This window comes from Sorex fumeus, unplaced genomic scaffold (genome assembly GCF_029834395.1).
Source record: "Sorex fumeus unplaced genomic scaffold, SorFum_2.1 ptg000098l, whole genome shotgun sequence".
NCBI lineage: Eukaryota > Metazoa > Chordata > Mammalia > Eulipotyphla > Soricidae > Sorex > Sorex fumeus.
In genome coordinates, this window is record NW_026606155.1 from 4,397,443 (window position 1) to 4,424,052 (window position 26,610).

At 51.3% G+C, this 26,610-nt stretch overlaps 1 protein-coding gene across 1 annotated transcript in view; it reads right to left on the bottom strand.

Annotated features, from left to right (window-relative positions):
• The window catches only part of DGLUCY (D-glutamate cyclase), a 77,410-nt gene that overhangs the window by 28,738 nt on the left and 22,062 nt on the right, over positions 1–26,610 (bottom strand). Inside the window, exons 2-7 of the mRNA XM_056133499.1 lie at positions 22,217–22,348; positions 13,893–14,034; positions 11,259–11,457; positions 7,069–7,219; positions 6,057–6,179; positions 88–291 (exon numbers count right to left, since the gene is read on the bottom strand). Of these exons, the coding sequence (XP_055989474.1) occupies positions 88–291; positions 6,057–6,179; positions 7,069–7,219; positions 11,259–11,457; positions 13,893–14,034; positions 22,217–22,319 (922 nt within the window). The 5' untranslated portion in view covers positions 22,320–22,348. The remainder of the gene's footprint in view (positions 1–87; positions 292–6,056; positions 6,180–7,068; positions 7,220–11,258; positions 11,458–13,892; positions 14,035–22,216; positions 22,349–26,610) is intronic.

Here is a 26,610-nt window from a genome sequence, read left to right on the forward strand (position 1 = left end):
TCTGTGTCTAATTTCATGCTGCCTTATCCACAGGATACCGTGATGAACCTTCTCAGCCCCTTCAGGGGAAGACGCTCAGTGACTTACCTGGGTCTACGGCAATTATCGTTTCTAGTTCTCGAATCTTCTGCACGGCTGAAGCTGAGGCGATGCTGTAGTGCAAAGGATCTTGGGAAATCTGGTGGACCTCGGGAATTCCCTCAGGAGGGAGAGAGCTGGCCGGAGTCTCTGCATCCTTCAGGTCGGTCATTACGGTACAGCCAGGTGCACTGGTGAATGCCAGCGGGGTCTCTGAAACGCACAGCAACAGGGCCCGAGCTCAGCTCCCCAGCCAACCCTGTCTGTGCTCATCAAGCCCAACGCATGGGTAAGATGGCACCACTTCCTCCCTGGCTGCTCACTGGCTGCAGGTCAGAACAAGCTGAATCAAGCTCCATGTAAACAGGTGCCTCCCATGACTTGGGACTGAAGATGAATGAATGGGAGAAGAGCAATGAAGTGAACCACAGCTAAGGCTCTGGCTCTTCCCATCAGTTGAGCCCCATGGAAACCAGGATGGACTCACTGAACTCCCACAATGCACCAGGCCACCCTGCTTCACTCTGCAGCAAGTGTTTGGTTTGCTCGCAAAGAGCACCACCCTCTGAACCCGGCTTCTGTTTTCTCAGAGGACTTACAATTTGCTTCGATTTATGGTAATTGCATTCTTTTAAAAACCCTCTCCCGTTAGGTCCCAGGCGCCTGGAGCACTCAAGCTGAGCTATTAAGAACAAGTCGGATTGAGGCAAACACTTGAGTTTGAGATGGGGATTTATCCTCTCCAAGTTCGTTTCTTCAAGTATAAAATAATGTTTATGCCTCACACGTTTGTCAGAGTTGAAATTGCACATAAAAGGGGCCAGCGGACCCTGCAGACCAGTACCTCATGACTGATGGCTCACACCTCGCCCTGCCCCGCCCCCCCCCCCCCCGCACCTGGGGCTCTGCTTGGGCTCATTCCTCTGGTCCTATGCCAGGCCTTTCGTGTTTCATGCTCACTATGCTAAAATTCTCCCTTTGCCTTTTTTTGGGGGGGGGGGGGGTCACACCTGGCCATGCGCAGGGGTTACTCCTGGCTCTGCACTCAGGAATTACTCCTGGCAGTGCTCAGGCGACCATATGGGATGCTGGGAATTGAACCCAGGTAAGTCACATGCAAGGTAAACACCCTCCCCGCTGTGCTATCGCTCCAGTCCCTCCCCTTTGACTTTCTTCAGAACCATTTTTTCGGGGAGGGAGCTGGATTTTGGAGCTACACCTGGCTGTGCCCAGATGTTATCCCAACCTCAATGCTCAAGAGTGACCTCTGGTGATGATTTCTGACAACAGTTAGTGCCAGGGATCAAACCGGGGTTGGGTATGCACCATGCCAAGCAAGCACCTTTCCTTCCTGTACTGTCTCTCTCTGCCACACACCCCCAAGCCTATTTTTTGTTTCCTGGTAAACTTTTATTTTGGTCCCAGGAATGAGCCCCAGACCTCATACTTACCAGGCATGTGCTCTACCACTGGAGATTCATTCCCCATCCTCTTTTTATTTTTTTTAATTCATTCATTTTTGGTTTTGGGCCACAGCCAAACAATGCTCAGGGATTAATCCTGCTCTGTGCTCAGGGATTACTTCTGGGGAGCTCTGGGAATTGAACCCAGGTTGTCCGTGTGCAAGGCAAGCGCCGTGCCTCCTGTCTATCTCTCCGGTTCACCCCATCCTCTCTTGAGAGTCTTTATCTTCTTGTACTCTCACCCAACTCTTCTCAATCAGGAACATGTGACCCCCTGACCCCCACCCCAAGGGTACTTTAAGGAGACACCCTTAAAAATTGAATCTATGGGGGAGGGCAGTCAGATTTCTGAGATCTAACAGAGAAACTTGGCCAGTTCCTCAGGCATACAGGCAGACTCAGGGATTCACAGGACCACAGCCAGCGTGATGCGCCTATGTCGGGACAAAACCTTACCTCACTGTGGACACATGAGCCAGGTGCCAAAGAGTCAGGCACCAGCGAGGCGGGGGTCTCTCCTTCAGGAGTGGGCGAGCAGCCACGGAATGATGGCCCGCAGAAGTTTACGAGCTGATGGCAGGGCTGAGCGTGCTTTTTGGAGCCAAGGAAGCCCTTGACCTAGATGCCATTTGCTCTCTCTTACAATCAAGTGTGTGACTGCAAGTCACAGCAGAAGGTCTGGCCCTCGGAGGATGTTGCTGCCCACGTGTGGGCATGTATCATTCTCTGTTGATCTCATGTTACCTACATGATGGCCAGCAAAAATGGCCTCTTCTGAGATCATCTCTCCCTCTCCAGAGGCCATTTGGACAGTGACTTTCTCAGGGGTTCAAAAGGAAGGGCTGGGGGGTAACTTCGTAGCCGAGCACTAGCCTGGCATGTGTGAGCCCTGGGTTTCAATTCAGCGCCACCACCACTACCAACAATATATATATATATATATATATATATATATATATATAGCTTTTTGGGTCACACCCGGCAGTGCACAGGGGTTACTCCTGGCTCTGCACTCAGGAATGACTCCTGGCGGTGCTCAGGGGACCATATGGGAGGCTGGAAATCGAACCCAGGTCGGCTGCGTGCAAGGCAAATGCCCTATCCGCTGTGCTATCACTCCAGCCCCCAACCGACAACAAAAAGATTAAATGGTGTGCAAAATAAATGAAAACAACACTAAGTTCTATGCTTTTTTTCAAAAGATTTTTTAAGTGAATCTCTGTCAGAAAGACCCTTACAAAGCTACATGAGTAGGTTTCAGTCATACAGTGTTCCAACATCCATCCCTCCACCAGTGTATGTTTCCCAGTACCAGTGTTCCCAGTTTCCCTCCCATCCTCCCCAACCCCCCAATTCTATGCTTTTTAGCACACCTATGACTGAGATGCTAGAATTTTCCAGTGTCTACTGGAAATAGACTTCAATATTGATCATCATCATTATTATCATTATTATTGTTGTTTCTGGGCTGCATCTGGCTGTGTTCAGGATTTACTCCTGGTCTGGGCTCAAGGATCCCTCCTGGTGGGATTATAAGAGACTGTGTGGAGTATAAGAGAATGTGTATGATGCTGGGGATCAAACTGAGCTCAGCAGCCTGCCATTGGCTGGCTCCAACAGTCAATATCCTTATCAACGTTTCCACTGCACCCCTATGTTACACTGAGCTGGTTTAGGGCACCTTCGTGTGTCTCTTTGTAACATCACCTAGTCTTTTGAGAAAATGTTTTAACAAATGTAGGATAATATTGGTTCGTCCTTTCTCCCTTGCTGTAGGGAGCTTAGATTTATTGGGTTACACCCATCACAGTGCTCTCGAGGCACTCCCATTCCTCTGTGTTTATCTTTAACTTCTCTGTGCTCTGTTTCCCCGATCTATTGATCACCTATATCCCTAAATCAGACCCTGTGACTTGTAAGGTCAGACCCTTCTAAAAACTCTGGATTTTTGTATTTGTAAGTGAAATATTGTTTTTTTCTTTCCCTTATGTACTTTTTCATAGTTTGCTTTAGAATAATGTCCTTTTTGTATAGACACTGGAAGACAGTTAATGCTATGCATTTGTAACTTGAGAGTCAACTGACTCTGAATAATATTTATTCCTGGGCATCTATCATATTTACTTGATTTTTTTTCTTTTTGGCTCACACCCCGCGATGCACAGGGGTTACTCCTAGCTCTGCACTCAGGAATTACCCCTGGCAGTGCTCAGGGGACCATATGGGATTCTGGGAATCGAACTCGGGTCAGCTGCATGCAAGGCACACACACGCCCTACCTGCTGGGCTATTGTTCCAGACCCATATTGACTTAATTTAAGCCTCAGTTGCCCTTAGTTCCTAGCACCCCAAAAGCAGGGTCCTGACGAAGTGACTGGATGGGAGTTACTGTAAATTACCCTGGTATTAAAACCGACGGGCCAAATGCCATAAAACTTATAATAAAATTTTTTCCATCACACCGGGCAATGCACAGGGGTTACTCCTGGCTTATGCACTCAGGAATCACTCCTGGCGGTGCTTGGGGGACCATATGGGATACTGGGAATTAAACCCGGGTCTGCCGCATGCAAGGCAAACGCTCTACCCATTGTGCTATTGCTCCAGCCCCCCAAAACTTATAATAAATTAAGAGCATGGTCGTGGACAAATTCTGTCATGACCCAAAGAGAAGTGACTGTACAAGGACCCAACGAGGGTTAGGAAGGACTAATCTGGTCTGAGGACATAGTCTGGGATCTATAGTGAGATGTCCTCAGGAGAACCACCCTTAAAGCTCAATATATCTCTTACTGTGACCATACAAAATGACTAAAAAGATTAGTAAGAAATAAATTTAAGATGACTGTTTATAGGCGTATGGACTAAGGAAAGGAGAAACACACTCTCAGAAACACACCCCTTGAACAGAACTCCTAGCAGGATGAGACCTTTGTCTTAGAAGAGCTTCCCCCAAAGGAAGGGCTTTCATATGTTGACTGTACTGTGTCACCTAGGTGTAGTTGCTATCATAACACCTGGAGGTCGGGCTCTTGACTAAGGCAGCAAGACTGGGTGAGAGGAGACTAGCATGGGGGAAAGAAGGAGAAGGAGATGGAGAAGGAGTGAGAGGCAGTGTGAGACTGGAATGGGGGCACTCAGGGAGATTGGAACAGGTGCGTGGGGAGAATGGAATAAACAGCGGGATGGAGATTAAATAAGTGACAACTGATCACCAACCAGCTTGGTGGCCCAGTTCCCTCCTTCATGCGTCCTTGGAGGCAGCTGCAGGCCGGGGTGGGGAAGCAGCTCAAGACACTGATGGGAGCCCACACACACTTTTTGAACACACAACAAAGATACTCTATAAGGTATTTATATTCACCAAGGAGCTGTGAGTTGGAAGCAGCTTAAAATTTCCCCAAGAGCACATTATTTTCATGTCTACGAATATCTTGCAAACATGGTGTGGAATATGAATTCCTTTGAAAAAGCTACAAGGCCTTTCAGATTACATTACATATATATCCCTATCTATCTATCTATCTATCTATCTATCTATCTATCTATCGGGGGCTCAGTGGTAGAGCATGTCCCCTGCATGCACGGACTCTGTCCCTGGCACTGCCCGCCCCCCTGCCATGGCATCCACCATGAAAACAACAGCTTCCCGACTAATCCCAGAGGAGTTGCCAGCCAAGCTGTTAAAACTCACAGCTTAGGAAACCCTCAGACAATGCCTTTAATGACCCCAGGGTGAGATAGAAGAGTTTTTATATATTTTAATTTACTGAAGTATAATTTTCAATCATTCTATTAGACATTTAGTTATCACAAGCAATATAAAATAAATTATTATGTGCCTGTTATGGGGGCAGGTTTGGGGGGGGAGGGAAACAGGGGACAATGGTGGAGGGAAGGTCACTCTGGTAGTGGATAGGTGTTGGAACATTGACTGCTCAAAATGACTGTCTTACAAACAACATTGTAAAAAAGTCGTGTTTAAATAAAGAACACACACACACACATCAGAGTGAGAGAGGCAATGGAGGGGTTAAGTCAATGGTTTTGCCTACAGCTGACCATGGTTCAGTCACTGGCATTACACAGTCTTTTGAGCATTGCCAGGTACAGCCCCAGCGTCCCCAAGCCCCAGAGGGGCAGCCAGAGGTACTGTCAGAGTATAGGCACTTGAATTACACCATGCTGTTGGGCTGTCTCACTGAACTACCAGCCTGGTTGGCTGAGTACTGTGGGGAGTGGCCTCCAGACCTCCTGACTACTGCTTGGAAATGCAACCCTCCCAAAAAAATATAATAAAAATAGAAAAAATCAAAATGCATTTGGACCAAAAGGCAAGTTACCTGTTAAGGAGACTCGGGCCCAGGAATGAGGGAACCAGAGATCTTCACCGTGACGACAGATCCATGTTTTGGATTCCCAAAATCATTGCACTGCAAGTTTGTACTTTTGAGAACTGGATCCCCACCAGGTGGTACCCCAGGTTAGCATCATGGCCCTGGTGCCCAGACTTACTGCAGCCACTGACAGCTTCGAGACAGGTGAGCTGAGAAGGCCAGAACACAGGAACGTCCCCAGGCTGACAGGACACTGCATCCCCGTAGTCGGGTCTGGAAAGATCTTTAATTCCCAGCAGCCCTGCAGATGAAGAAGGGAATGAATGCGTCGGGTTCTGAGCCGGATGGTTCCATCACACCAAGCGCGCCATGTGATCGATTCGTGCTTCTGTCTCTAGGAGGTACTCACGCACCCTCTGACTGTGTTATGGGAGGAAGAGCAGCTGAAGAGGAGGAACTGTCGTTCACCCAAACAGTCTCGACCCCTGGCCGGGATATCCCGCTGGAGTCTTAGCTGCCCATTTCCAGATGCTAACAAGAGCCAGAATTGGGAGTTTGTCTTGCTGTGGACGGACCCTAACCTCTGAGACTTGACCTCCAAGAGCACCCCTACCCCTGGGCAGGCATCAGAGTGTGTGGAACCTGGGAGGGGGGCAGGGCCCATCCATGGCACCAATGACAACATAGTTCAGCTGACACCTGTTTTGGGTGGCCTGAGCACTTCTTTCTATGTGGACTGGCAGAGTTCTTCTAGGAAATCAGGCTTTATCCCATTTTTCTGTGATTCTTCCTAACCCTTAGGAGGTCCCCTAGGGGTCTCTGAGGGGTCTGGGCAGCTTCCAGATTCTTGCCCATGACCCGGGGTCTGCTCACTCACTGGCAGATGGAGTGAGGGCTCAATGGTTCCCCTACCCAGCCATGCCACTCGATAACATCCTAGATCAGAGGGTGCTCTGGGCTCAAATATGGGGCAAAGATCTACGCCCCCCCACCCCCCACCCTTACTGGCCCTCTCCTGACTCACTGGAAAATCTCAAAAACAAATGAATGAGGCTGGCTAATCTCCCAAGAACACCTCCTGGGCAGAGACTTGGACTCGCATGGGAACACAGGAACACAAAAAGTTCCTCTCTTCTCAGGTGTCAGTTCAAGTCCAGCTGTTAGAACCAAGCCCGAGAATGGACACTAACCTGGGTCTCCGATATGAATGGGTCGTCCTTGCTCACGCCCCAGAGAGCAACTGGCCTGCACCAGCTTTTCCAACTGGCCCTGGGGAACAGGCCTCATGGTGACCACCAGGGGGCAGCCGAAGCCAGCGATGGTTGTGCAAGGCACGGTGGTCTGACAAGAGAGCGAGTGGAAAACCGTTACATTTCAGAATAGCCTCAGAAAGAAGCTCGGAGCATCAGAGTTCAAGGTAGTGTAGAAGAGGAGGTCCTAACAGGCCTTGTAAACATACAACCTAGGCGCCAGAGGAATAGCACAGCGGGGAGGGCGTTTGCTTTGCACGCGGCTGACCCGGGTTGAATTCCCAGCATCCCATATGGTCCCTTGAGCACCGCCAGGAGTAATTCCTGAGTTCATGAGCCAGGAGTAACCCCTGTGCATCGCCGGGTGTGACCCAAAAAGCAAAATAAATAAATAAATAAATACGTAAACAAACATGCAGTCTCTGCTTTGTATGATACAAGGGGAAGTTTGTTAGTAATTACTGGTCTGAAACAGAAGCAGGCGGTTTGCTGCCGGCAATCCTGGAAGAAAATGCTGAATTTCAACTTGGAGCAGCAGAATTTAAAATGCCAGCTCCCCCCACCGCCCAGCGCTCCCCATGAATTCCAAGCACTCTCTGATTCTTTTCCTCTGAAGGTTTCCGAACCTCACTCAAGGAGACAATCAAGGCTAAGGGACCCCAGAACTGGGGACCTGGCAGGGCTGGCCCCCAAGTCTCCTGGGCCTCAGTCTGCACACCCCACCACCTCGGGCCTCCTGTCCCCACAGAACCTGGTGACTTTCAGCGAGCGGGCTGTGCTGTTTTCTCCTTCTGCCTGGCGTCTGGGCCTACAGCGGGGCTTGGGGGAGATTTAGGGTATGGCTGGGTGATAATCCGCAGGAACAGACATGGAGACTGCTGGCAGATAGAGAGAACGCTGGCCGTGGGCAGCAGCAAGGGCTGGGGGCGCATGCCAGAGCCACAAGTGGGTGATAGGCTGCACTCTCTGAGGGACAGGGACAGGTTGTTCCCGCCAAGCCGCTGTCACTCGGGTCCAGGACGCCTGGCAGTTTCTCCGGGTGGCCAGTGGGCAGGGGCTTCAGATGGACTCAGGCCCCTGGTGGGGAAAACACGGCTCGGGACCCCCGCCCCAGGACACGGGTGGCCAGTCTGTGTAGAGTATCCCTTCACCACCACACTCCCCTGGCAGTGCTCAGGGCTCACTCCTGGCTCTGCCCTAACGAATCACTCCTGGCAGGGTTCGGGGGGATCGTATGAGGTGTGGGGGATGGAACCTTGGTGAGTTACAGGCAAGGCAAGTGCTGTACTCGCCAGACTCCCCCTCTGCCCCCTGTTGTAGATGTTTATCATCAGAAAATCCCAACTGTGGGCAGTTTCCTGTGCCCCTTTCCTTTTCACCAATACTGAGGGCTATTTGGGGATAAGAAAGCATAGACCGGGGGCTTGAGCGATAGCACAGCGGGTAGAGCATTTGCCTCGCAAGTGACTGATCCCAGGTTCAATCCCCAGCATCCTATATGGTTCCCCGAGCACCGTCAGGAGTAATTTCTGAGTGCATGAGCCAGGAATAACCCTGGTACATCGTCGAGTGTGAAAAAAAAAAAAAGAAAGTCCGTCCTTCACGCCCTACCGAGGTCACCAGTTGCCCCCCACGAGCGGGTCTCTGGCACGGCCATGGCCCCAGAAGCACAGAAACCAATCTCTTAATTATCTGACTCTCAGTAGAAATGCTTGCAGGGTTAATAAATAAAATAGCAGAAATCCAAAACCGCGTGGCTGCTATTGCGGCCGCACGACATCATTTAATTCTTGAACACAGCTGTAGAAAGCAAATCATTTCACAATGGTTTTTCAGCATGGCTGATTTGGGGGGGGCAAAGTCTAAATAATAATGGTGCAACTTTTTTCAAAACAGTGAAGCTAGTCAAAGTAGACAGAGTGTTAACTAGAATTCATCTACCCCACAGACATTGGGGGGGGGGGTTGGGGGGGTTTATTGGGGTTCTTCGTGGTGAAAAATAAGTATTGGTAAAGGGAAATGTGTTTGATATTTGCATGACCGAGACCTAAACCTGAAAGCTTTGTAACTTTTCCCACAGCGATTCAATAAATAAATAAATAAATAAATAAATAAATTTTTAAAAAAAGAAAGCACAGACTGGCGCAGGTCTGAGTCTGGAGGTGCAAATCCCCCCTCACCCCAACTTCTTCTGCACCCACTGACTTGTCAGCACCCACTGACTCCATAGCTTGTAAACAACTTTATTTATTTATTTTGCGGGGGGAGGAGGGAGGGCACAGCTCACAGGGTTTAGGGCTCACTCCTGGCGGATGGAACCTCAGTCCTTGCAATGCAAGCGCCCTGCCCACTGTGCGATCTCCCTGGCCCTGCAAACACCTCTATCAGGTCCCTGAACTCCACCGGCCAACAGCTGCCTGTGGAGACTGTACAGCGATACCTCCTCCACCACCGGCCACCCTTTTCCTCGTCAGCCTCCCGGGACGCACGCCAGCGACCCACCCAGGGTCTTCGTGGATGATGCGAGGTGTGGGTTGTTTGCCCTGCGGACTCCTGGCTGGCGCATGCTTCCCCACCGCGCATGTCCGTGCCCCTGCTCATGAATACGCATAAGTTCCTGGAAATGTACAAATAAGGGTGGATGGCTTGGCCCCTGGGGAATAAATCCAGCCTGCCCTTCTCCCTCTCTGTAGCACGCTCTTCACCCGGTGCTGGCCACACTGGCCACTAACTTACAAGTTGTCTTCTTGCTGACAAAGCCCATCTGTCCAAGCCACTGTTGCTATGATTTGGGTTTGCTGCTAGGAGCCAGAAACCCCGGGACCCCCATCTGCCTCTGGGATGGGGGCAAGTCCAGCCTCTCCCGAGGCCTCAGCGTCCACCTACAGGGTCACGCCTCCAGGGCTGTGCTTGAGGCCTCACCAGGCACTGTGGTTACCCCCCAGCCTGTGTTCTCCAACTCTCCACCGTTGGAGAAAGTATTGGGGGGGTCATGTCTACACAGAACATGCAACTCTACTTGGGGCAGTCCCATGACCACTGAGACATTCTGGCAGGCGATTGCCAGGCTGAGTCCCCAACAAGTTCCCCACGAGGAAGGAAGCCTGACCATTAGTGTCCCCCAGCAAAGTTCACTGAAACGTGCCGGGAGGGGTCCCCAGTTCCTTCTCTCCCCTGGACAAGCTGTAGCCCCGAGAAAAGCCCTCAGGGAAGGCAGCCTGGCCCTGGGCCACACTGCACTGGTGACCGGCAATGTCCATCCCCAGCCAAGAACACGATCCAGTGTCCTTGACAGAGAGAGCAAACACAGCAGCTAACCGGCTGGCAGAGACCCGGCCACAAAAGCCTGGACATCATCCGGCACCTTCTTACTCATGCCAAGAAGGTGGACCGAGGGAGCGTCTCCAAGTCTCTCTGGGCTGGAGGGTTAAAGGGACCACACAGGGGCTGGAGGGATAGTCCAGCGGCTAAGGCACTTGGTCAACTATGGTTTGAATCCTGGCACCACACGGGGACCCAGGCAGGAGTGATCTCTGACCACAGAGTCAGGAGTAAGCCCTGAGCACGGCTGGGAGTGGTCCAAAATCCAAAACTGAAAAAGAAATAGAGACCACACAAACGGCAGATAGGTCTGGCCACACAGCCACAAACAAGGTTCATGGTTAGCAGTGGGCTCACGCTCCAGGCCACACTGGGCATGTCCAGAGGTGCCACAGTGGGTAGGAGAGAGGCTTCTGGGACCCTATTTTTTTCTTTTTTTTTTTTGCTTTTTGGGTCACACCCAGCGGTGCACAGGGGTTACTCCTGGCTCATGCACTCTCAGGAATTACTCCTGGCAATGCTTGAGAGACCATATGGGATGCTGGGAATTGAACTCGGTTGGCTGCATGCAAGGCAAACACCCTACCCGCTGTGCTCTCGCTCCAGACCCTGCTGGGACCCTTTGTGCCTGAGGAGACAGGATCAGAGAGGTCAGTGGCTTGTCCTGTGAGGCACTGATGTGTGGGACTGATGACTTTGGTCTCCCTCTCTCTTTAGTGCTGACATCTGTCCTCAATGTCTGTGGGAGAGCCCAAGTGAACCCCCTTCTCACAGGACTTTTCTGCTCTGGGGGCTGCCTTCTTTCTTACCTTGTAGGCACCTGCGAGGCTGCCCCCTGCTGGGGTCCTGCAGGGGAGACCCGCCTTCTCCAAGGCCTCTTCCGGGGTGGAGCTGCAGCTCAGGACAAAGGTCACCATGTCCCTCAGTGTTGCCGAGTTCTCCTCCAGCGAGGTCACGCTGCTGGTGCAGGCGCCCAACTCATATTTCCAGAACTGGGGACGGCCATTCCTGGGGACACAGGGAGAGCTCACAGATCCCCTGGGCTCCCGCACGATCCCCTGACTACATTTTTGGGGAAAAGATTGAGGAGAGGAGAGGATGTCTGGAGTGATGTTTAAGAACGTGGCTTTGCACACAGGCCTTGCTGGAACCTCCACATCTTTTTTTTTTTTTTTTTTTTGCTTTTTGGGTCACACCCAGTGATGCTCAGGGGTTATTCCTGGCTCATGCACTCAGGAATCACTCCTGGCGGCGCTTGGGGGACCATATGGGATGCTGGGAATCGAACCTGTGTTGGCCATCTTGGCTGCGTGCAAGGCAAATGCCCTACCCGCTGTGCTATCGCTCCAGCCCCGACCTCCACATCTTTTGAAGGGGAGCTATGGCTGCAGTGGATGCTACTAAATCAGCATGTGTCCTGGGCAGCCACTATAACCCCCCCCCCCCCCACACACACACACGCACACTTTCTATTTCCTGTAACCCCAGCCAAACAGGCAAGAAGACTGTGGTGCCAGGCTGGGGAGATATCTCAAAGGGCTGCAGAGCATTTCTTGCATGCATGAATGCATGAGTTCCAGATTCCACCCTGCTGCTGCGTATTCCCTTGAGCATCACCCAGAACAAACCTTGAGCACTGATCCAGGAGTGGTCCCTTAACACCACTGGTGTGACCTCAAAATCCAAACCATGGTGCCGTCTCTGCCATTGGGGCAGGACCAGGGGACAGAGGACACATAGCAGGGCTGGTGGGGGCCTTTGTGTCTCCCTAGAGAGGCTCTTCTGTCAGTTTGATGTCCCTAGTGACAAGCCTAATCTTCATTGATTTCAAAAACACCTTGCGTCTTCTCTCCTCCATATCTTGCAGGGGCTTGATGAGGGGGGCTGCTGTAATGGGGTGGACGGTGACCCCTGCAAAGCTCACAGTCCTCTGTTGGCAGGTGAGATGGCTTTGAAAACAGAACCTTGCAATACAGAGCCCTGAGTGCTGACAGTCTGGGTGAGGGAGTGACAGAGAGAAAGTAGAAATTCACTCTCTCCCACCCAATGGACGGGTCTGAAGCATGAAAGGGGTTGACCAGTTGGCTGTGGAGGACTACCAGCACCGGTAAGAGCACGGAGGCTCAGGGATTGCAAATCCCTGGGAAGATCTGTTCTAAGCAGCAGAGGAGGGGGAGAAAGGAAATGGAGGAACTGACTTTAGGCTCATAGGGGGATTTTTTTTTTTAACAAAGCAAGTAGTAGCTACTTTATTTTTTAACATTTTAGTATATAAATTTTTTTTTTTTGCTTTTTGGGTCACACCTGGCGATGCACAGGGCTTACTCCTGGTTCTGCACTCAGGAATTACCCCTGGGGGTGTTCAGGGGACCCTGTGGGATGCTGGGAATCGAACCCGGGTCGGCCACATGCAAGGCAAGCGCCCTACCCGCTGTGCTATTGCTCCAGCCCCAAGTGTATCAAATTTTGAACACACACAAGCACAACCAATTTCAACAATTCAACAGATTCAACAAAAACAACACACTATTCTTGTGGTTGTTGTGGGGAGTATCCAAGAACTGTTCAGGGGGATCCCAGGGACTCTTCCAGTGATGCTGGGTCAACTGGGCCAACTTACATGTCAATGCAAGAGCCAGAGGATGCTCTGTGACTCAGGCCCTGCAGTTCCACCCACGGGGGGGGGGGAGCGCTTTTGAAAGACCCTCCAGCCCTGGGAGGTGCTAGGGGCACAGTATATGTTTTCCAGGGAGAAGGTGGGAATGGCTGGAGTGCTGAGTGGGGAAGAGATACTGAGTCCAGGTCATTATAGGTCTTGATACCAGGCTAAGGTCAAGTCACTGGCTATCATTAGGGGGGTTTAATTGGGAGTCATGTGATCAGATGGAACTTTAGAAATAGTGGCTCCCATGGGCAGGCTAGTGGTGGTGGGGTGTGGGAGGAGGGCTGTGGGACAGAGGGGATGATGTCCCAAGAGTCCAGGTGGGAGTGACGTGAGCTCTGGGGATGGAGTCACATTCACAGAGCTTGGAAGAGCAGGTGGCACAGTGTCGGCGGCGCCTGGCTCCAGGGCTGGGAATGCAGGAGTTTTGTCTTCTCCATCTGGGCCTGGAAGGTGTCTGATTCGGGTCATAAAGTGGAGAGTGGGCAGTGCCAATGGTATCTCTCTAGAGCTGGACTTTCTGGCTGAATGCAGAGATTTCCTCACAGGGAAGGGGATGGAGATTTTATGTGTGTGTGTGTGTGTGTGTGTGTGTGTGTGTGTGTGTGTGTATGTGAAGGGAGCAGGTTAAGACGGAAATGAGGGTGGGTGAGTGGGACGTTCACTCCCAAGTAAGAGTCAAAACAGGGATTCATGCAAGACTGGGGGCTTCCAAGGCAGGACAAAGAGTTCCAGAGCCACTTGATGCTACTGCTGCCCACTTGCCAGCCCTGGGCTTTACCTGGTGTCTGGGGCAGGCGCTGTCCACTTGCCTGGAGGGCTTCGTCCCAGCAGGGGCAGAGGGCCACTGTTGGCCTGGCAGAACCTTTCAAAAGCAGGAGCGAGAGACTGGGGCAGGACCACCAGGCTGGCTGGCTGGAGCCCTGGGATGTGAGAGAAGAGAGAGACTCTATTAGCTGCTTCTCTGTGGAGCCTTCGAAATTCACCGCTTCCACCAAACACGGAACCCGGCAGGGACCCATAATGGACGTTTTTTTTTTTTTTTGCTTTTGGGGTCATGCCCACCAATGCTCAGGGGTTCCTCCTGGCTCTGCACTCAGGAATTACTCCTGGTGGTGCTTGGGGGACCATATGGGATGCCAGGGATTGAACCCAGGTTGGCCGCGTGCAAGGCAAACGCCCTACCTGCTGTGCTATCGCTCCACCCCCCTCACCCCTACCGCCTGCATCATGAACTTTTTCTTTTTCTTTCTTTTTTTTTGCTTTTTGGGTCACACCCAGCAATGCACAGGGGTTACTCCTGGCTCTGCACTCAGGAATTAGTCCTGGCAGTGCTCAGGGGACCATATGGGATGTTGGGAATCGAACCCGGGTTGGCGCTTGCAAGGCAAATGCCCTACCCACTGTGCTATCACTCCAGCCCCTCTTTTTCTTTTGGGGTCAGTTTTTTTGGTCACTGTTTGTACTACCGCTCAAGCCCCCCTGCATCATGGACTTTTAACAATGCGAACAGCCTAGTCCAAGAGAAAAAACACAGTTGCCCCCTCCCCCACCTCATTGAGACCCCCTCAAGCCACTTCTGGTTGTGTCCAGTCTACAGAGGCTGCCCCTCCCCCGACTGGTAAGCCTGGTCTAGGTCTTACAGGCATCCTGAGTCTCCCGTGGACTCTTAGCCCTTGTGTCCACACCGTCTCTCTGTTCTGGCTGCCAGGTAAGCTTAGACCTGTAGCATCTGACCCAATCCTACTGCAGGGAGAGTTCGAGTGATCGACAGTCTGGGGGTCTTCCCAAACAAGACCACCATGTGAATTTTGTTTATTTATTTATATTTATTTATTTAGGTTGGTTTTGGGGTGCTCAGGGGTGCTCAGGGCTTTTCTCCTGGCTCATTGCTCAGGGAACACTCCTAGAGGTTTCTGGGGACCATATGGGGTGCTGGGGATCAAACCTGGGTCTGCTATGTGTAAGGCAAACACCCTACCTGATGTACTTTTGCTTCCTCCCCATGTATTTATTTATTTATGGTTTTGGGGCCACACACAGAAGTTCCCTGACTGCACTCAGGGATCCCTCCTGGCAGGCTTGTCTCCTTTTAAATTTTATTATTTTTTTATTTATCCATTTATTTATTATTTATTTATTTAGTTTGACTTTTGGGTCACACCCGGTGATGCACAGGGGTTATTCCTGGCTCTGCATTCAGGAATTACTCGTGGAAGTATTCAGGGGACCATATGGGATGCTGGGAATCAAACCCGGGTCGGCCATGTGCAAGGCAAACGCTGTACCAGCTGGTCTATTGCTCTGCTCCCCCTTTTATTTTTTTCTTTTTGGGTCATACCTGGAAATGCACAGGGGTTGCTCCTGGCTCTGCACTCAGGAATTACCCCTGGCAGTGCTCAGGGGACCATATGGGATGCTGGGAATTGAACCGGGGTCGGCCACGTGCAAGTAAACACCCTACCCGCTGGTCTATAGCTCTGCCCCCCCCCCTTTTTATTTTCAGTGCATTTATTTTTCTGACTTTGGAGCCACACTCCGTGGTGTTCAGGCTTTCTCCTGGCTCTGTGCTCAGGGATCACCCCCGGCAGTGCTGGGGGGGACTCTCTGTGGCACACGAAGTGTCAGCGTCACACAAAGCGACAGCTCTCTACTCCCCAAGCCCTGCACGTTTCATTCCTCATGCTTCGGAGTCCGCGTGTGTGCGTGTCCGTGGGTGTGTGCACATGCCAGGCGTGCAGGCGGACACACACTCAACTTCCGTTAACACAGGCAGCTTCTGAAGTGGTGGCACCGTGGACTCTGCCTGGTAGCACGGTGTCCTCGGTCACCCTCAGGGCTCTCTTTCATCCCCGCCTTTGCGGCATGGGCGCGCGGCATTGTCCCGGCACTTCAGCTGCCCCATACGCTTCAGCGCCTGTCCAAAAGTATCACTGGCCATCTTGCTATCTTCTTGGGGAAAGTGATCGCCCATGCCGCATTCTGCGCATACTGCTGACCCAGCAGGCCAGCAGAATCCCGAATCTTCCTGGAGCTCCACCAGAACACTGAGGCAGCCTGCCCTGCTCTCATATGGGGAGTCCGCTGGCTTTGGAGGTTTCGAAAAAACCTAGTTTTTTCCTTCCTTCCTTCCTTCCTTCCTTCCTTCCTTCCTTCCTTCCTTCCTTCCTTTCTGTTTTATTGAATCACTATGGGGCTGGAGCGATAGCACAGCAGTAGGGCGTTTGCCTTACACGCAGCCAGCCTGGCCGAGTCGGGTTCGATTCCTCCGCCCCTCTCGAAGAGCCCGGCAAGATACTTAGAGTATCTCGCCTGCACGGCAAAGCCTGGCAAACTACCCGTGACGTTTTCGATATGCCAGACACAGTAACAACGAAGTCTCCAATGGAGACGTTACTGGGCCCGCTCGAGCAAATTGATGAACAACGGGAGGACGGTGACGGTGAATCACTATGAGATAGAGTTATAAAGCTTTCATGTTTGAGTTTCAGTCATGCAATGATCGGATATCCATCCCCCCACCAGTGCACATTTTTCACCACCAATGTCCCCAGTATCGCCCCCCCCCCCCTTCCAACCCTCCCCTTGCCTCCATGACAGACAATTTCCCCCATACTCTCTCTCTCTCTCTCTCTCCTTTGGGGCATTATGGTTCTCAATACAGATACTGAGAGGCTATCACATTTGGTCCTTCATCTACTTTCAGCACACATCTCCCATCCCGAACTATCCCTCCAAACATCATTGACTTAGTAATCCCTTCTCTATGCCAGCTGCCTTCTCCTTCAGCTCATAAGACAGGTTGCCAACTATGGGGCAGTTTTCCTAGCCCTGTCTCTACTGTCGTTGGGTGTCAGTCTCATATTATGTTATTTTATATTTCACAAATGAGTGCAGTCATTCTATGTCTGTCCTTCTCTTTCTGACTCATTTCACTCAGCATGATATTCTCCATGACCATCCACTTATAAGCAAATTTCATGACTTCATCTCTCCTAGGGGCTGGAGCTATAGTACAGCGGTGGGGCGTTTGCCTTGCACACAGCCAACATGACCGACCCGAGTTCGATTCCTCTGCCCCTCTCGGAGAGCCAGGCAAGCTACCGAGAGTATCTTGCCCGCACGGGAGAGCCTGGCAAGCTACCTGTGATGTATTCGATATGCCAAACACAGTAACAACAAAGTCTCCAATGGAGACGTTACTGGGCCTGCTAGAGCAAATTGATGAACAACAGGAGGACAGTGATACAGTGATACATCTCTCCTAACAGCTGCATAGTATTCCATTGAGACCTAGTGTTTCAATCTCAACTCTGGTTCCAGTGAACAGTGTGCCCCTCGGCTGAGATGTGGGGCTGAGCTGGCAGTGGGCTCAGGAATCTTCCAGAGGACTGCCCTCATTCCTGAGCCTTGGTACTTCACATTATGGCATAGAGAGATACGGATGATATGAAAGATGTTTCCTGTGAGAGTGTGTGTGTGTGTGTGTGTGTGTGTGCGTGTGGTGGGGGAGATGGATCAATAGGCCCCGTGTATGCTTTGCATGAGGGAGGGCTAGTTTGATTCCTTGTACCAAATGATCCCCTGAGCAGGGCTGGGAATGAAGCCCGAACACAGAGCCAGAAATAGATTCCCAAATTCCAACTGTGTGGCCAAAAAAACTGTCCCCAAACCAAATCAAAATAAACGAAAGATGTGAGGGTATGATAACCTCTCAGTATCTGTAATGCAAACGATAATGCCCAAAAATGTATGTGTGTGTGTGTGTGTGTGTGTGTGTGTGTGTGTGTGTGTGTGAGAGAGAGAGAGAGAGAGAGAGAGAGAGAGCGCGGGGGGGAAGGGGGGCAGGAGGGAAACTGGAGGGACAGTGGTGGTGGGAAATGTACACTGGCGGAGGGATGGGTGTTCAAACACTGTATAACTGAAACCAGACCATTAACAGCTTTGTAACTGCATCTCCCAGTGATTCAACAAAAAAAAAAGATGTTAGGGATATAGAAACAATACTGAGCAACAAAACATCTTGTTTGGGCATATTCTCCTTTTTACAAAATTGGTGAGAAAAAAAGAAGTAGGAGAAATATATGCAGAGAATCAATAAACAGCCAAGATTTTGGGTGATTTTCATTTTCTTCAATGTGCTTTTCTCAATATTAAAAAAATGCAGGCAGACAGCAACTATGCTTCATTTTATAACTGGGTGGGAAGGGCAAAGAGGAAGAAGCATCATAGTTCCTCACAAAGGATGGTTTCCTTTAAAAAGAAACCCAGGGGCTGGACCCATAACACAGCGGGTAAGGCGTTTGCCTCGCACGCAGCCAACATGGCCAACACAGGTTCGATTCCCAGCATCCCATATGGTCCCCCGAGCACCGCCAGGAGCAATTCCTGAGTGCCTGAGCCAGGAGTAACCCCTGAGCATCGCCAGGTGTGCCGCAAAAAAAAAAAATAAAATAAATAAAATAAAAAAAATAAAAAGAAACCCAATCTTAAATAATTTTGTAAACCAGGGTGACTTAAAATAAAAAAGATCCCCTCAAAGAGAGACATATGCTTTTGGAGAAATAACATGGAAATCCATTCACCTGTAAGGAGATGCCAATACATGGATGTTTGTGTCATCACTTTGCTAGGAGCGACCAAGCTCCCTGTGCTAAGTAATTTTCTTTTCTTTCTTTTTTTAAGATTTTTATTAGTGAAACACCGTGAGGTACAGTTGTAGACTTACAAATTTTTGTGCTTGGGTTTCAATTATACAATGATTAAGTACCCGTCCCTCCACCAGTGCCCATTTTCCACCACCACGGATCCCAGTATCCCTCCCACCCCCAACACCCCCCCCCACCCTGTCTCTGTGGCAGGGCATTCCCTTTTGTTCTCTCTCTCCTTTTGGGTGCTGTGGTTTGCAAGAGAGGCATTGAGAGGCAATCATGTTTGGTCTATAGTCTATTTTCAGTATGCTTCTCTCATCCTGGGAGGATCCTCCCAACACCCTTTATTTGGTATTCCCTTCTCTATCTGAGCTCCCTTTTCCCCTAGCATGTCAAACTGGCGGGGGGGGGGGGGAGGGAGAGAGCGATGGGCAGAGTGATAGTACGGCAGAGAGGGCATTTGCCTTGCATGTGGTCAACCTGGGTTCAATCCCTGGCATCCCATGTGGTCCCCCCCACACACCGCTAGGAGTAATTCCTGAGTGCAGAGCCAGGAGGAACCCCTGAGCATCGCTGGGTGTGACCCAAAAAACAAGTATGATCATCTGGGCTGGACAGAAGGCGAGAATGCAGCTCCGGGAGGTGGAGTGGCTCTCCCAGGCTCACGCATGGGCATGTGGCACAGTCAGGATGCCAGCCTGGGTCAGGTACCTGCTGAGTGTCTGTCCTTTTGTTTCAGGGCTATGGGCACTGGGGCACCTGGACCAAGCCCGGAGCTTCCTCCTCCAGTGCCTTCCTTCTTGGGGCTGATATGGGGTGGGGGGCAGTGCCCCCCCATCTGCTGGGGATCCGTGCGGGGCTGATCCCCACTCTCACAAGGCATGCCTGGAACTCATTATCCCGAAGCCCTCCGAGCTGCCAAGGCTGCAAAGCAGACTTGCAAAATGAGGTCAAGCCAGCCGGCCCAGCTGCCAAACGGCCAAGGAAGCTGATTGTGTGGCTCAGAACCCACCCCCCACCCCCAGCTCATCTCCAGAAAAAAAAAAGATTCTGAGCCAGAGGGGAAGGTCTCCAGCTAGCCTCCAGGTCCCCCCCGTTCCCCAGACACCCCTTCTACCTCCTAAGCTGATGGCAGAGCAGATTGGATTTTTCGTACAATAAATCAGGGTGCAATTATGCGCACAAAGCAGCGGTGTTTGCTTTCTAATTAAGTGTGCTTCAGGGGGCCCTGTGTGCCATGCTGTTCATTCCCACCTTCGTCCCCGTTAGCCCTAGGACACAGAACTGAGGGCTCGGCTGTGGGGTTCTGCAGGGGGTGGGGGTGGGGAGCGCGTTCCCTGGGCTCGCAGACTTCATCCGTGACACCCCTGCTGCTGTGATTGAAGAGCTGCCACGCTGAGTCTTCTGAGTCCTAATGTCCCAGAGCAAGTCCCCCCTCCCCCCTGCTTAGCACTGTGATGAACCTGAAGCTGGACGTGGCTGATCTTCGGCGCTTGAAGTGAGCGTGACTCCTGGTGGGTTGCAGATGAGGCTGGGCCAGGAAATGCCATTTGCCCATAAAATATAGTAAAGTGGGGCTTGAGTGATAGCACAGTGGGTAGGGCGTTTGTCTTGCACGTGGTCAACCCGGGTTTGAGTCCCAGCATCTCATATGATCCCCTGAGCACTGCCAGGAGTAATTCCTGAGTGCAGAGCCAGGAGTAACCTATGTGCATCGCTGGGTGTGACCCAAAAAGCAATATATATATATAATATATATATATATATATATATTAAAGTTCTGCCAGGAACTGACTCTGTCGCCCCCTCTCTGGCTTCCCTGAGAGTTGGGCAATCAGTAGGTGCCCTGGGGTAAAGCTGGTTTTAGCAACACCTCTGTTGTCTCCTTTGCATCTCCCAGAGTGACTGACTTTCAGCCTGGGGTCCTTTTTTTTTTTTTTTTTTTTTTGCCTTTTGGATTACTTCTGGCTCTGCACTCAGGAGTTACTCCTGACAGTGCGCTCAGGGGATCACATGGGATGCTGGGAATTGAACCCGGGTCGGCTGCGTGCAAGGCAAATACTCTACCCGCAGTGCTATCTCTCCAGCCCCAAGCCTGGGGTCCTTATCAGCGTATTTCCTTCTGTCCATACCCCAGAGGAGCCCCACAGCCCCATTTGTTCCATCAAGTCTGCCTGGACTTCATGCCTTGCATGGATGATGGGGCAATATTAGGAGACAGATGAAAAGTGAACAGAGGTGGGGCTGGAGCAATAGTATAGCGGGTTGGGCTCTTGCCTGGCACGTGTCCAACCCAGGTTCAATCCATCCCATATAGTCCCCTGGGGGACTGCCAGGAGTGATTCCTGAGTACAGAGCCAGGAGGAACCCCTTGAGCGTCACCAGATGAGGTGCAAAAATTAAAAAAAAAAGTGAGCAGAGTTCTGAACTTGCTGGTACCTGGGGTCCCAGCCTGCTGGGATACTCTCTTGCAAAGTCTCTACAGAGAGATAGGCGCTTTGGGGGGATGGTGTAAGGATCGAACCCATGGTCCCATATCTGCAAAATATGTGCTTGATCACTGAGCCACATCCGCAGCCCCTAGGTGAAGTTTGACAACCACTGCGGGAGGCACCTAGAAGAGGAATCTGAGACCAACCCACCCCAGGGGGCGCTCCCAGAGAGGGTGGTCGCCTGGGACAGCCTGTCCTGCAGAAAGCCCAGCCCAGCCTCCACACCAGAATTATGCAAATTCACCCTGGAATTAGGTTCAAGCCATGGAGGTGGGGGTGCATTTTTAGCAAAAATAGATAAATGTGGATCTGCTCCGGGGCTAGGCATCCACTCTCCCCCTCTGGAGTGCCTCTCTGAGGCAGAAAGGCCTTAAGTTTTTTTTTTGGGGGGGTCACATCTGGCAATGCACAGGGGTTCCTCCTGGCTCATGCACTCAGGAATTACTCCTGGCGGTGCTCGGGGCACCATATGGCATGCTGGGAATCGAACCCGGGTCAGCCACGTGCAAGGCAAACACCCTCCCTGCCGTGCTATCTCTCTAGTCCCCCTTAATTTTCACAATAATGCCATTTTTGCTGGGTCACTTTTTTAGGGGCAGTTTGGATATCTGTTTTTCTTTTTTTAGAGAGACGGTGGGGGAGACCAGTGCCGCCTAGAAAATAAGATGCATCCAAGAGAGGGAGGCTTGACCTCTGTCAAAATAAAATGGAGAGTGACCTGGGGACACTTCCTGGGAATGACACTCCCAACCATTGTCTGGTTCTCCTCGGAAGTTGTCATGTTGGCAAAGAGCTGGTGGTCCTGGAGTTGTGAGGCCAATGCCGCGTCCCGGGAAGCCAAGCAGGGGTGAAGCCACCTGCAGAAGCTACAGGTCCCAGGGACGCCCCCAAGGTCCCCCACAGCTAGCATTTCGGGGGGGGCAGTCAGTATTTGCTTTTGAACATGGCTCCCCCCAACTCACCACCAGTCATGTTGGACAGGATTCTGATGTTTGGCGTCTTGCGTGGAATCAAGCTCCATAAGGCAGAGGAGAAGCGAGATCCTAGGGACAGCGTGAGGGGCATTGTGCCATGCTCGGGTGGGTACAGAGAATCTGGGGGAAGGAGACAGAGGGAATTGATCAGAAGCACAGAGTCAGCAGGAGATGTCAGCTCCCTTCCGGGAGGTTCCTGGGCCTGCTCCAAGGGGCGTCACCCAGCTCTCTCCCTGGCCCCTAGTATCTCCATTTCTCTGCGCTTCTCTCTTCACTTGGTGCCAGGGATCAAACCCAGGGCTCATACATGCAAGGAGTGTGCTTGACATCCGAGTATCACCCATGGCTCTTCTGCATTTCAAAAATTCCTGAATGCAGGGGCCAAAGAGGTAGTACAGTGGGTAGAGTACTTGACTTGCACGCAGCTGACCTGGATTTGATCTCTGGCACCTCCTATAGTCTCCAGAATCCACCAAGAGTAATTGCTGAGCACAGAACAGGAGTAAGTCCTGAACTCTGGCAGGTATGGTCCAAAAACCAGTAAACAGGGGCTGGAGCAATAGTACAGCGGGTGGGGTGTTTGTCTTGTATGCGACTGACCTGGGTTTGATTCCCAGCATCCCATATGGTCCCCTGAGCACTGCCAGGAGTAATTCTTGAGTGCATAGTGCATGAGCCAGGAGTAGCCCCTGTGCATCGCTGGGGGTGACCCAAAAAGAAAAAAAACCCTCAAAACCCAGTAAATAAAGTTAAGAAGCAATGAGAGACAGCAGGGAAGGGAGACAGTGGTGGAAGGAGGGGGTATGCTGGTGGATGGGGTGTGGTGGGAGTGTTGCACACTTGAAATTCTGTAATTAACAGCGCTGTAAATCACGGGGCCTCTCGTTACAAGAAGACACTGAGATGATATCAAATCTCTAACAAACTCCATTTAAACACATGTCCGGAAGTGGGAGAGCAGGCCAGAGGGTACCCTCACAGGCCTGCAGACGAAGTGCCCTGGGGACACGGAGGAGGGACAGCCGGTCACACGGGGAGGGTCAGGTGAGGCTGGGCTCGCTGGACGGAGGCTGTAAGCAGTCCATCTGGCCGGTCAAGCCCACGCCTGCCTGCCGGAGAGGAGCGCCAGGGCCTGGCAGCCTGACCACTTGGCCGAGTGGCTGAGGCAGCAGCCCTGGTCCCGGCTGAGTGTGGATCCCCAGCGCCACTGCAGGGCGCCCAGCAAAGGTCAAATCCATAACTGTGTGGGACAGCGGCCAGACCCCCTCTGATCCCTCCTATCTGGAGAGCGAGAGGGTGCTGGCTTAAAAGGCCCGGAAATGAGAGTGCGGGCAGACACCTGTTAGCCACCTCCTGTCGTTACTGTCCAAGGCATCAGGGACAAGCAGAGGGCAGGGGGTGACCACAGGGACCTTCCCTGCACATGTACAGAGAGGAGCTTCATGGGGAAGGATGAGAAGTCACAGACCATTTTCTTTCTTTCTTTTTCGCTTTTTGGGCCACACCCGGCGATGCACTGGGGTTACTCCTGGCTCATGTACTCAGGAGTTACTCCTGGCACTGCTCGGGGGACCATATGGGATGCTGGGAATTGAACCTAGGTTGGTTGCGTGCAAGGCAAATGCCCTACCCGCTGTGCCATCGCTCCAGCCCACAGACCATTTTCTTTAAGCTGAACTTAGCCAAAAATAGTGAGTCTCCCCCAAGCAGGAGACATTCAGGGCCCCCCACCTCTGGTTTCTGCACACCCCTCTGCCCGCCAAGCCCCCCCCCCCCCCCCCCAAATCACACAGTCTTACACTCGACACTGGTAGAATAGAACAAGCAGATGTACAGCCCGTGTCTCCACTCATTCAGCTTTGGGGTGGGAGTTGCTCAATATTTGCCAAGAGAGTCGCTGGTGGCAGTCTAAATACGACTGCAGATTTGCAAAATAGAAGCGGTCAGGAGGAAGGTAGCCTCGTGGTGGAACTATTTAATTCCTTTCACTCTAAAGAACATTTTATTCTTTAGTCCCTTGTGATGACAGGGACTGAAGATTGGGGGAAGTGCTGGCAATCACAATTAGTGGTTGTTTAACAGGTCAGACACAAATGCTCCCCTGATGCAAAAAATCATTCACAAATGTCTTCAAGCCAAGCAGGGCTGTCTCTCCCCCGACCCTTTCTAAACCTTGGGACCCTAAAGTCATTCAGCAAAACAGAGAAGGTGGGGAACTGTGAGGGAGTGGAGGGTCAGAGTCCTAGGGATGAGGAGGTGCTCCCAGGTGAGGTGGTCTGTTCTGTACTGTCATGACTGATCAGAAAAAGTGGGGTTCTTACTCATTCAAGAGCGGATCGGCAGAAAACCCAGGTATGTGGGACCCTGTGACTGAGATCTCCAAGCCCACTCAGATTGGGACTAGGCCTCCTCCCCCCAGCTCCCCAGTTTTCCAGTAGCTTGGCAGTCACACCCACAAACTGCCCCCAGTGCCATATAATCTCATCAACGGCCAAGGCCCAGAGACTATAAACTAAAGCTCCTGGAAGAGAACGACACAGAATTCCCTGGAGCGTGCGGCCACAAATGCGACCACGCAGCTTCTTACACGCTATCTCACTTACCAAAAGTAGCACACATTTGTTTGGTTTTAACATACTTGCTTGCATTATCTTATATTCAGGCTTAAATGCCTCCAGAAGGAAATACAACAACCTTCACATACTTCCCTCTTATTGTGGTGGGAAAGTGCTTGGTGGTAGAATTGGTGTTTGAATATTATCTGCAATGAAGTATTGTGAATTACTGTTATGAAAAGTAAAGTAAAGGCCCTCCCGTTGATCGTCGATTTGCTCGAGCGGGCCCAGTAACGTCTCCATTGGAGACTTTGTTGTTACTGTGTTTGGCATATCGAATACTCTCGGTAGCTTGCCGGGCTCTCCGGGGTTTTTTTAGCAATAGTCAGGGGCAACTTCATACAGCATCATGGCATAAGAAATGTGTGTGTGGTGTAGTGAGTATACATGTGTGCCTGTACATGTATGTGAATGTATTGTGTGCCCCTGTGCGTGCGTATGAGTTCGAGTAGTGGTCCCCTGAGGAAGGTGGCTCAGACGTGTGGGGACAGCTTGAAGATATTGGACTCAATAAAATAATCTTGCAACAAGACAGATACAGCAAGAATACACTGGCATGAGCTGTCCAGAACCATTAGATCCAAAGAGAAAGGTAGTCACCAGGCTAGAGGTGACAGGGGATGGTGGTTGGTGCTTCATGGGGAATCAAGTTTCACTGTGGAGCCAAACAAGTGTCAGAGCTGGATGGGGCCATGTTGGTTCAACAGGACCGGGGTACGCCAGGCTGCCCATCTGTGACCCAAGGAACGGTTCAGAGAGAAAATTTCCTGGTCTATATCCTTAACCACACAGGAAATGTAATAGTTAATTTAAAAACAGTAAATGGCAAATGTCCTATGGCAAAGGCTTGGGGGTAAGAAGAGTGGCCCCAGGTTTGCCATGGGTCTTGAGTGAGTGATCGAATGCCCTCTAAGCTTGGCTTCTGCTTCCACCACTCTGGACAAGTGTTTATCTTGAGAAAGGGTTTTTGTGCAGCTACAGCTTATGGCCCAACATCAATCCTGTGAAAATATGGGGAAGATGCTGCCAAATGTGACGGTGAAAACCTCCAGAGTCATGGCATCAACCAGAGCCTCATTCTTCAAAGCAAATCTGCTTTGAGTTACTTGGCCCAATCAAGCAATCCAGCCTGATGGCCAAACTCCAAGGCCTGGAGCTGCAGCAGGCGAGGAAAAAGGTCTTTTCACGGTCCTGTGCTTGGCCCATGGAATCAGTATGTGAGTGTTGCCGATTCAACACAGAGGGTCTGCCCGGCTCTGTGAGGCCAAGTTCCTGAAATGAGGAGACCCCAACCCAGAGAACCAGACGCCAGTGAGGACTTTGATGCTCCGTGGCAGGGCTACAGAGAGAAAAGGTGGCGCTGTCGGCCATGCCACCAATTGAACCAGCCAAGCCTCTCAATTCCATGGACTCTTCCTGTCAATGTAAGTCAGGAGAGAGATTTTTGATTTTTTGGTTTTCGTTTGTACGTTTTTGGGTCACACAGAGCGGTGCTCGGGGCTTACTCCTGGCTCTGTGCTTAAGGAATCACTCCTCCTAGTGGTCTCCTGGGACCAGGAATCCTACTTGGGTCAGCCCCCTGCAAAGCAAATGCCCTACCTGTTGTACTATCACTCCAGTCCCTCATTCTAGGGTTTTTCTAGTCTGTAATGATGTGGGAGTTATTTAGGAATTGGTGGTGGCATAGATTATTAGAGTTTCTGCCCCTTCTGCTCCTGTGTGGGATTCAGAATGTGGTTGATTCTTAGAATTGGAAGGTTCTGGTCT